Below are 11,715 nucleotides of genomic sequence, written 5' to 3' on the forward strand. Positions count from 1 at the left end.
AAATGTTATTTCCTAAATCTGGATGTGATTACCTCTCAACTGCGTATTTCCAAAATAGCAGACTCCCTTCCAAAGACAGCTGGTAAGCAAGGAGGGAGAGCAGGGATTTGCCAAATGTGTTTGTGCTTCTGTGCTTAATAAAAAGAAACCTTTTCCCCAGACACTTGTATCTGAACTATTCAGTCTCAGACACTTGTATCTGAACTATTCAGTCTATCAATTTATCCTATTTTCTTGAAAAACTATACGTTTAAGAAAACATCCCCTTTGATTTGCTGATAGTAATACCTGTCAGGTATGAGTTATTACTTCACATTTCATTAAAAACCCTTTCAAGTTTAAAAAAATTTAGTATGCAGAACATGAGGAGAAATTGCTGGGTCTGAGTGATATTCTCTGTTGGCACTTTTGTTGCTTGTTGTACAAGAGGTGGAGGCACCAATACTAATTAAAAGAAGTGTACTGATGCTACACTGATTCTTAAGATTTTCTAAAGCCTTCTGAGTTTACATTCTGTTAGAAAACTTTCCCACACATTTTCTATAAACAACATATTGTTTTGCATTCCTTCGTAGGGGTAGAGGAAGTTAATGTACTAGTAGTTTGTCCAATGTCTTTGGAGAGGTGGCCCATTCACTCTCCAATCCACTGTCACCTTTAGAAAAGTATAAAAGTTGGAGTCAGAAAATAAACCTTCTTCTTTTTTACCTTACCATAGCAGTGGCTCGTGTTGTGCTTTCTCATGTCCTATAGCAACATACTGACATGCAGGAGATGTTCTGGCTTTCCAGGACAGAGCCAAACTGACTCATTGCTGCAGTGGAGAAGATGGTTCCTGCAGAACTCCTGCCTGCATAGGCTTTGTGGGAAAACAGCCTTATCACCTCCAGGCTTGAACAAGCTGCGGGGAATCTCCATGATTCAGTCAAGATGGGAGAGGCCCTGACCCCAGCCTGCTGATTTTTGGTTCCCCCACAAAATCAAATCAGCTTTTTGGCCAAACAACTTCCTCCCCGAGCCCAGTCCCCAACTCTTTAATTTCCCTTCACCAGGCCCACAGATGGGTTTTTCCTCCCACTCCACCACAGGGTCCCCACACCCTGGGGCACAGTGCCTGGGACATGTTTGCTTTCACACTGACTCAGTTCTGCACCCGTCCCACCTCAGACCACAGTGGCCCTGGGCTGAGAGTTAAGAAAACTGCTCCCAGCAGAAGCTGACGCCAGGTTTCTGACGGGTTTCTGATACGTAGCAAAGCCTATGTCTGAGGTCAGGTTTGTTGGCAGGCTCACAACGTGCAAACAGCACATGCTTCCCCTGCTCCAGACCTTCTGCAGAAAAGATGCCTTGTGTACAGATAACCACAGATATGCAGAGTGGAATCCTGGGTTGTGCAATGGCTGGCACCTCTCCAAATTATCTGTTTTGCACTGGCCTCTTGCAGGAGGCACTCAGAAAGTGTGTCTTGTGAAAGGTTGGTCCCTGGGATTGCTAGCAAACCTTTTTGGACTCAGCTCCTCGTGCTGTGATCCTTGTGCGGCTGTGTATGGAAACATGGCATGAGCTCAAGGTGGTAAATGTGGAATGCAAAATCAAGGCTGCTATGTGATAAAAATTCCCGGGATGCAGTCGGGACTCTGTCACGCTCATCTCAGTGCATAACTGAGGCAGCATATGGAAGAGCTGGCCCATCATCTCTCTGCCTACCTCTCTCTGTCCAGCTGTGCTGAGATCCACTCTGTTTCTTGCAGCAAGGGGTTCTCTGTGTTTGAGCAGCAGAGCTTCATGCAGATCAGTCGGAGCGGTGCGGTGTGCAGAATCCTTCCTCTTGTGCCCTGCCAGAACTCCCCGCACTTGGGAGAGCAGGCATCTTGTGACTTTCCAAGTTTCACAATGCAGAGTGAGAGGATGCTGTTCTTTCCATATCCATTCTGCATATTTATATTTTCCCATTAGGGTCCTGTCTCAGTAGGAGGAGAAAATTCTGCAGTAGGATCAGATCTGAGCAGAGGGGAGAAAGGGAAAAAACTTGTCACAAATTTTTTCCAAAATTTCTCAATAGGATCAGAAACAGGCAACTGAGCTGGGGGGAGAGAGGGAAACAACTTGTCACTAAGTTTTTCCAATACTTGTCTGAGAAGCAATCTTCTGTAAAGCTGTTTCCTACTATCAAATTCCCCTCAGCACTCAAACTGTGAGCCCTGAGCTGGCAATCTGATGACTGCTGTTTTATGAGCATGTGTGGGATTTAAGCACACACATATCACAGCTCATATGCTTTCCTTCATCCTGGAGTGTTATATCTGCAGCAGTGTTCAGGCTTCAGATTGAGCTCAGCTCCCACTGAGATGAGAAAGTCTCATCCTCCTGTTCCCAAAAAATTGCTTTTTGAGGGTTACATACATTAAGAAATTGTACAGTTACACCAGAAAACATAGTGTACACCATAAATTATTTCACTGGTCATTCTTGTTACTACGAGTACTTCAGACTACTATTGTGTTTGTTACTTTCCAGTTGAAACAAATGCATTTCTTCTCTTGTCAATTCAGAGCTGAAACACAGCCACAAACCCAGCACTGAAAAGCTGGTGTTTAGCTCTTCACACTGATAACTCTGATGACCTGATAATAATGAAATGTTTCTGGGCTGGTTTAGTTCCTGCTGCTACATGATCTTTAGTATTAAAACAGATGAATTTCAATGGGGGGAAAAAAATCTGGAATATTTTTCTAATTGGTTGTAAAAGTTGAGGGAGGGGACATCAGTGGGGCTCCATTCTAGCAAGTTCTAGACAGCTGGACTTTATTTGTGCTGTTGCAGGAACATCCACTTGCCTCTCTGAAAGCTGGGATCTGACTGAGGCTGGCCAACCTCCAGGATTTGTGAAACACAGCTGCATGGCAGTTTCTCAAATATTAATTGTTTTCTTCACTTTCCAAAGCTGTTCCTAAAAAGCCATTTGAAAATGGGAACAGATAGTGACTAGTCCCAGAAGCCAGAGACAAATGAGTGGGCTCTCTTTGAGTAGAGGGAGATAAGGACAGATGTGTCAGACACTGGCACTTTCTAGGATGCTGTCAGCCTATGGTAGGGCTGTTTCCCAGAAAGTCTGTCCCAATTTATCACCTCCTCTAGCTCTAGGTCAGTGTTGAGCCTCATTCTGCAACTCCTCAAGGAACTGGTAGGGCTGATTCTGGGAAAGTGACTTCTTTAATTGCTCCAAGTGGTACAAAGGAAAAGATATACAGCTGTACTGCAAAGCATGTGTTATCATGGTGCCCTGTTCACACACGTAAGGAGCAAACCTCTGTTGTAATTTCTTTAACAGATCTGACACCCATATCTCTTCTGCATACCAAATATTCTCCTGAGGCCAGACACAAACACTGTTGTTGTCTGTGTTGTCTATTTAAGAGGCAGAAGGCTTTGTTTTAATTCTACCCACTGCTGTATGTAAGCTTTTCCTCACTTTTGAAGGTTTAATTAGGAAAATGTAATGGCTTTGGGAGGTATATTGGTTGATACACCGAGTTTCCAAAGGGAATTTTATGATAGCAATATAAGAAAGTTTTGCTTTTCATCTGTCTTTACAGAAACTTTTCTTTACTAAGTCTGCTTTTCATGGAGATATTCTAGTTGCAAAACAATATTTAATAGCATTCTTAATGCTGCCAAAGAAAATAGCCTCTCTCTTCGAGCCTTAGTCTTTGCCATCTAGTCTTTGTTTATATTCTCCTCCAGATTTGTTTTTTGGTGAACAAAATTCAACAAAAGCCAGCTGCCCTGAAAGCTGCCTGATCACTACAGGTCACTGCAGGGAGGCTGGGATTTTCCAAGCCTGCCAGAGGTATTTCTGGGCATCACACTGGTGTCCTAGCTCAGGATCTTAAGTAGGTGTTGGAGGTTGCACAGGGAGGCACTGATACAGCTTCTTGACAACACAAAATGACAGCCTAACCACGTTACCAACATAGCCCAGGATGGAAGGAATTGTGGTCAAAAGCTTTGTTCGACAGGACAGACAAGTAGAAAATAGTCAACTACATGCAACAGATTACAGTCAGAATCATGCTCTGCACAGACCCTGACAGCTCTTGAAAGGCAGAATCATATACCCTCCCACCTGTACAAATTCAAGCAGGCTGCTTCTGCTGTGCCACTAGCAGACAAGTGTTCTCTCCACAACTAAGGATTTTAATGTGGGAAGTGAAGATGATGAAAGTTCCCCACTTTCTGCCCTGCTTGTTCCTTGTCTTTGAGACAAAAAGAAACATAAATCCTACCAAGGAAAAGGATTTCTCAGCTAGATGAAATAATTTACAGGAGGAATAACCACATAGTGATAGGCATGAGACGTGCTAAATTTGCTACAGCTCTGTAGGAGCTAATCTTGAATTAAATGAAGACAGTAATAGCCATTTCTTCTCATCCTGCTTCTGGATTGCTGCAAAACATCCCTGTTGTTCCTTAGTTCTTACTAAATCTACCATATAGTGGATTGTACAGTATGTTTGGCAACATACTCAAAAACATTGTCATTTCCCAGTGCACTGGAAACCAGTTGTTTGCCAGAAATAGCTCCCTGAGGGTCACACAGAGACTCTGCTGGGAGACAAGAGTTCCAGGTTCTTGCAAAACATTTGCCTTGAGGTGGCACAGTAATAATTGACCTGTACAGGAATGTCTGTAACAAACTGCAGGAAGACTGTGTTTCTCATGGCTCCATCAGCACGACTGATAACTGCTGCTGAATTTGGTGAAACAGGTGTTTACATAATGTGCATTTTCCTGATGGTCTGATACACAGTAATATGTCATTATGCAGATTGCAAGTATTGGTTTTGGCCAGACAGCAGCTCTAGAGGATCTTTGAGCATAATGTTGTTTTTCAGTTCTGTGTCTCTTGATGAATGGCTTGTAGGGAAAGTAGGTTTTTCAGGCTTAAAATTTAATCCAGGGTGTGGACAGGAGAGCAGCACACCCAGTCCCACATCCAGTGGTGTGAGCCGCTGGCTTCACTCTGTCTCTGCTTTTGCTCTGTCAGATGGAAGTAGTTTTTTGCTGATGGTCAGGACTGGTGTTTGGCTACCTTAGGGCCTGGCTTGGGGTTCCCTGGAGTCAACAGCAGTGGCCTTTTGAAGCCACCCTAGTAACTAAGTAAGTGTCAGCTACCACCTGATGCTCAAACCAACACTTCCGAAGAGCACCCGCTTCCAGCTGGAGTCCTGAATCTGCACTCAAGGCCTTCAGCAAACTGGTTTTCAGCAGCACTGAGCTATAGATACAATGGGAGATGGTAAATCTGTCTAAATCTGCATAAGATCTTGATACTGAAATCCTAGTTGCTGGAGGCTTTTTTGGTTGAAAAGTCTTTCCTGAGTTAGGATATGACAATGGTCATATAGCTTCAAAAATAGAAGCTAGCATGGTCCTCGCTCAGGTGGATCCTTACAGTCAGAACTAGTAATGATATACTATTACTGTTTTTATCCACTTCTCCCACTGGGATATTAGAGCACTCTCTTAAATACACTAAGTTGAACTTCCAGCTGTTGCTGATCTCAGCTAAAAAATATAATCAGCTAAGTCTGTGTGACAAAGCGTGGGAATGTTACTCCTGATGTCTCTAAACATGCCCCAGAAGTGTCAGTAAGCACAGGATAACTGGTAACAGGAGCTGCTACAGACAGCTCTCTCTTGTCTGCTTGGCTAAGGATACACCAGTGGGGTGTCACAAATGAGAAGCAGGATAACGACCTTGAAACAGTTATAAACATTCTGCCTTCTAAGAGGGCTGTTTGGAATGTTTTCCTGTGTTTGAATGACTCCTCATTGTCCTTTTAAAGAAGCACCACACAGAAAAGTGTCTGAGAGTCCTCCAGCACATCCCAGCTGATGCAGAATCAGTCCAAAGCTATGGACATCCAAGGGAGGCCACAACAGATCTGTCACCCATCAGCAGGACTGATGCACTGCTCCATAGTAGACATGAACTTTCATTCCATTATATCCTTTGTTTCCCAAAACGCCACTCATGGTACTCCTCATGCTGGAGCTATAGCTGTGTGCTTTTTTTCCCTTTTATTTTATTTTATTTTTTTATTTTTATTTTTAATTGAAAAATATCTGGCATAGTCCCTGAAAAGAGTTCTGAAATGGATTTGGCGCATGAGACAGCTTGACCAGATTGACCAAACCACCAGAGAAAAGAACCAGAAGGAATACAAATTAAGAGAAAAGGAGTAAGAATTCCTCATGATTCCTCATAAAGATGCACCAGTCTTCTTTAATTAGACCACTGGCTCTTGTACATCTTTACAAACAAGTTGCTGGATGCAGAATGCCTGCCAAGACAACTAGTACTAATAATTTATTTTTCTTTTACCCTGGTAGACCAAAAAATGCAAAGGGCCATATTCTGCAACATCTTTGCAATTCCTGTTATACCATGCATGCCCTGGAGAGCAAGTCTACAGTTCTGTGGACACATTAACACCTCTTTAGTGAATTTTATGTTCAGATTTATTTCTTCCAGCACACATTAGCTATTCCTACCCCCTACAGAACAGGGTACAAAAGATTTCTGGGAAGCAAGGCTCTGGCTTTTCACAAAAGTAGAACAGACATGCCCTGAAGCCCTCCTACATGATACCAAACACTGCATTCAACAGACTTGCTGGTTAATGATCTTGCTCATAAGTAATGTTTTAACCTTAGCATGGTTTTTGTTTATTTCAAAAGCCACAAAGCCAAAGAGGAAGTGTAGGAGAATGTGGGCAGGACAGTGGCCAGGAGCCTCATGACCTCATCTTTTTCCGCCACATGGGGATTGGTGGCTGTGCTTGGGACACAGCTTAAATTCCCAGAGCTCGGAGATGTCAGGCAGCAAGGGACAAGGTGAGAAAGCCAGAGCTGCTGGGAGCCAACTGGCTGGAGCTGCTGCTGCCATCACTAAGAGTGCTTTTGTCGTGGCTGGCTCCTTCAGCACCAGAAAAGGTAAATTTTTTTGCTTTTTTACCTGACATGTGCCAATTCATCTGCAGCTTTAGCCTAGGAAACACTGATCAGGTCTTTGAAAACTGCTTCATTGGGCAGGGATGTCTGATATTTCTCTGTAGAAAAAGGTGTGTTTTTATAGGAGCAAGGTTGCTTTAGCAATGCCAGGTATTACACATAATCACAATTTTAAATTTGTGTACTGATAGATGTTGGGAGAAGGTTACTGAAAACGCAGACACTGAATCATGCACTAGAAACTCAGAGCTTGTGCTTGAACACAGAAAACTTTCTTCCTCATGTAATCACTGCCTAGCAGTGTCCTTGTTTCTCCTGGCAGGCTCATGGTTCATGCTGTACAATCCTGAGTGAATGGGACAGTGAATGGGACACACTTCTCTGTAAAACTTGAAATTGCAATACCCCTATTAGAGTGTCATGTCTCAGGGCCAGCCTTACTGACACATTTTAAATGTCCCAAGCAGCTTTCTTTCCTGCTGTGACTTACCAAAGTTTTGAATTATTCTTGTTCATCAGTAAATCGGTTTAAATTCGCAGGGATGTTCCTTATTCTGGGAACTTGTCAGTAAGCACTGAAATTTACTGTAGCTCTCCTAATTTCAGCAGGAATAAATTATTTATTAAATTGCTAAAGCTGAAATGTGAGCAGCTATGGGAGTGGCCATTTCACCTAAACTCTTGTTTGGAAACACAGGTTATTTTGTTCTAACTTCTGGAGAGGGAAATGCAGGTCTATCAGTAAGAGCACTTTATGTTCATATAAACTGACTTTACTCAGCAATTCAAATTAATAACCCTAAATACTAGTTTCAAAATAGCTGACAAGACAACACAAATTGTTTGTCTTAACCTGCCTCTTTTTCAAAACAATTGTGTTAAGTGAATGAAGACAAAAAGCTGGTTTTTGTAACAGTTTTTCACAGATCTTTTCCTTTGCCTGTGCAAGTCAGTAGGCAACAGGAGTCATTCCACCTTTTCAGTGTGGTTTTTCTCACCACTGCTCAGCTCTTCTCAGCATTCAGTTTCAAAATTCTTGTAGCTTTTTGAGCTGCTAAGTCAAAATATTACAAGGTGGGTGGGAGGTGGTGATGGAGGATAGAAGAAATAAAATTAGCATGGGCAAGTTGAATCCATAGCAGGGACCTGGTCTTGGCATAGTGAAGTATACCAGGATAAAGGAAAAGCCCATAGCGTTTTTGTGGTATTTTACTTTATTGACTTACTGTTCCAAAATATTTTCTAGGTAAAATATCACAATGAAGGTGGCAGTTCTGTGTTTATGTCTTATCAGCATCACAGCTGCATGGCCTGTGAGTAAATCACAAACACTATCCCCTGCACTTGCATTATTTCCTTTGCACATCAGCGAGAAACACTGATAAATGTTTTTTCTCTTTTCTTCCTTCAAGGTGGTTCCATCCAAGCAGCATGCCATTTCTGCCAGCTCAGAAGAAAAATATGTAAGCTCATTTTCTCTTTCTGTTAATTTTATTTGATAAATATGTTTTGATTTTTGTTTATTGTCCTCCAAAACACACTTTCTGGTACTTGTTCTATGATTGTGGATGCTTGCAGAACATGCCCTCACCTGGCTGTTATGAGCCAGTTTCGAAGCAGAGAGCCACTGAGGTCCACAGACATTTTCCTGTGTCATGTGTCTTGGCTGTGGACTTTCATTAGTTCTGTCTCCAGACCAGCACTGGAAATCTTTTTTCTTAATGAAAAATATGTTAGCTGTTAATTAAAAAGAAAAAGGGACTGCAGTATGGCAAAATTGCTATAACCCATATTCATTAGTGTGAATCAGATAATATTTGGTGTTGGAGGATCATCTTAATCAAATATCCTATTTTTTTTTTTTCGAGTGATGTAAGCAAACTGCATTTAGTTTTGTTATATAGCTCTTGAATTCATTTCCTATTGCTGTTACCCTTGCAAAATCAATTCTTGGCTCTGAGAACCAACTACTGCATTAACTTTAGAGTCTTCATGAGGTGGGAGATAAATCACCCTCCAGAAGGGGCCTAAAAATTAGCAGAAGCAATGATTGTTAGATATAACTCCACATTCCACTCAGTAAAAACAAGCTGGAGAAACTGATCCAGCTTGCTCAGGCTCTGCCAGTGAGAGAGACACATCTATCTATCTTTTGGGTACAATGTTCATCTGGGATGATGGCTTCTACTGAGTCCTCTTCCTGCTGCAAAGGACAGCTGAGCACACATCCCATACAGGAGGACTATGTATGCAGATGCCACATCTGCCTGAAAACACAGGTTGGGATGCAGCAGTTTTGCCTGCTCCTTTGAGGATTAACCCCTCCCTTTTATTTTCTCTTGAAGGACTCCAGGGGCCAACACTTGCACAGATATCACAATGACCACGTGAATTCTCAGTCTCAGGAGAGTCAGCAGCACCCACAGAGTGACCTGGCATCATCTCAGCAGGTACAGGCACCTAACTGGAAGAGGAAGCAGAGCATCTTTCCATGCCAAGATTTGCAAGTTATGATTAAGTGCTTAAAGAATAGTCAATATGCTAATCAGCTCCACTGTATGTGCCTTTGTGTACTAACATTGAGCTTTGTGTTGATTTCAGACCCTTTACTCTTCAGAAGAAAGCATGGATGTCCCAGAACAGCTGGTACGTATTTTGAAGGACAGCATGTCAGTTGAGTGCTGTAAGGCAGCCAGTGTGGAACAGCTCTCATTTTCCTCACTAAAGTGTGGTTCTTGCAGTAACAACTCTTCCAAAATAAAACAAAGCTCCAGACAGGGGGAGGTGAACTCAGTGCAGTGTAGCTCTTCAACAGTGCCTATGCCCTGGGTCAATGGGACAGGTATCAGTCTGTACCTCTCCCATCTGTGTTAATTTGCCTGATGTGTAATGAATGTTTTCCAGCACTTTCCTGATGTGTCAAGCAAGAGCCACGAAGATGTGGATGATGATGATGATGATGATGACGATGATTCCAATGACACAGATGAATCTGAAGAGGTTGTCACGAGTTTTCCCACAGACATTCCAGTGACTGAACCATTCCCCACTTTCCCTTTCACCCGGGGAGACAATGCTGGCAGAGGTGACAGTGTGGCCTACAGGATGAGGGCAAAAGCTGCACTGTTGAAGTATATAAAATTCCACAAAGATGCCAAAAAGGTGAATAACACTGACCAGTGGTGCACACGTTCTTGGAAATGGGGAGTGAACTTGAAAATGGACATGGCATTTTATGGGAGTTGGTTTCGAAAACTGTTATGGGGAAAGTAGGCATAAGTGAAGGAATGCATTTCCTTTCTCTGGATACCACAGATCAGGGGTCTCGATGGCTGCCAATGCATCGGGGCAGCAGTGCAGCCTGCTATGCAAGCTGTGCAAAACTGCAGTTTGCACTGTCACGATATACTTTCACACATTAAATCTGAGGCCAGGAGCAAATGAGAGTTTCTCATAATGTGAAAGGTTCATGTAACTCCATAAAACACCAGAATATCTCCAGGTAGAGGTTCATCACACAGGCTTTGAGCGTCCCTGCAGTCCGAGCAGCCTGCTTTAGTGCAGTACTTCACACAGTAGCTCCTCAGGAGTGACAATGGCTCTTATTCTGCTCTCTTATACAGCTCCTCTACGATGCCACTGAAGAAGACGAGAGCGACATGGATGCAGACAGCCAGCGCCCTCTCTCCCGGGAGAATCCTGCTTTCCGTAGGTCCCTGACGAAGCCCGCCAGCAGCGTGGTATGGTCTGACCGGAGCCACGGGCGGGACGGCAGCGAGCAGGACAGCGAGCCGCATCACCGGAGCTTGGACAACGACAGCTGGCCCAAATCCGACAGCCGCGAGGCACAGAGCGACAGCAGCAAGCCTGGTGTCAGAAGGGACAGCCACCCGAGTGTGGAAAGCAGGGAGAGGGGGGACAGCCACCCGAGTGTGGAAAGCAGGGAGAGGGGGGACAGCCACCCGAGTGTGGAAAGCAGGGAGAGGGGGGACAGCCACCCGAGTGTGGAAAGCAGGGAGAGCCCGGACCGCGTGTCAGCTGAGCTCGCTGACGATATCAGCAGCCAAACGCTGGAAAGTGCCGAGGATTCTCAAGATCGTCACAGCATCGAAAGTAACGAAGTCACCCTTTAAAGGGAGATAAAAATAATATTTCCCTTCTTTTCCAATCCCTACCTAAGAGAAGCGGGGAGCGGCTTAATTCTGGGGAGCTGTTTGTTAATGTACTTGCGTGGTGACTTTTGGGGTTCGAGGCGGTCCCCTAGGGCTGTGCTAGCGGGGCTGTGGGGCACGGCGGGCGAGCGTGGCCCCTCGGGCACACTGCTGTCCGCGCTGCCGGGCGCTGTTTTGTGTAACGGGACGTGAATAAAACCTCAAAGCCCTGTACCTGCGTTACAGTTCACTGGGGCTTGGACCGGGCGGGGGGAGCTTTAACATTTCTTCTTAAAATGATGTGAAATGGCTGTTCCTCACAAATTTAACCAGCACAACCTCTTCGCGAGGCCTCCTCGCACTTTCGCCGAGGATGAGCGGGACTCCCAACACCCAGCGCCGGCCCCGGCACCGCTCCCGCAGAGGCGGTCCGGGACTGCCCGGCAGACGGGAGGGAGGCGTGGGAGGAGGAGGAGGAGGGCGGGAAGGAGGTCCCGGCCGGCGCTGCCGCCGGGAGCCAGGCGACTACATCTCCCTCCGTACCCCG

At 44.5% G+C, this 11,715-nt stretch overlaps 1 protein-coding gene across 1 annotated transcript; it reads left to right on the forward strand.

The window, feature by feature from the left end:
- Window positions 1–6,898: 6,898 nt before the first annotated feature.
- Window positions 6,899–11,402, forward strand: SPP1 (secreted phosphoprotein 1). The gene is made up of 8 exons (XM_077782591.1): window positions 6,899–6,999; window positions 8,264–8,330; window positions 8,430–8,480; window positions 9,363–9,467; window positions 9,619–9,663; window positions 9,922–10,179; window positions 10,641–10,889; window positions 10,965–11,402. The coding sequence occupies exons 2-8, from the start codon at window positions 8,277–8,279 to the stop codon at window positions 11,148–11,150; spliced, it is 948 nt and encodes a 315-aa protein (XP_077638717.1). The 5' UTR covers window positions 6,899–6,999; window positions 8,264–8,276; the 3' UTR covers window positions 11,151–11,402.
- The last annotated feature ends 313 nt before the right edge of the window (window positions 11,403–11,715 follow it).

Source organism: Lonchura striata, chromosome 4 (assembly GCF_046129695.1).
Source record: "Lonchura striata isolate bLonStr1 chromosome 4, bLonStr1.mat, whole genome shotgun sequence".
Lineage (NCBI taxonomy): Eukaryota > Metazoa > Chordata > Aves > Passeriformes > Estrildidae > Lonchura > Lonchura striata.

Bases quoted from the DNA above. Each gene is read 5' to 3' on its own strand.
- SPP1 (XM_077782591.1), top strand. From the start codon at position 8,277: ATGAAGGTGGCAGTTCTGTGTTTATGTCTTATCAGCATCACAGCTGCA. The intron at 8,331-8,429 runs GTGAGTAAATCA...TCTTCCTTCAAG, and splicing joins GCATCACAGCTGCATGGCCT to GTGGTTCCATCCAAGCAGCA. The intron at 10,180-10,640 runs GTGAATAACACT...TCTCTTATACAG, and splicing joins TCCACAAAGATGCCAAAAAG to CTCCTCTACGATGCCACTGA.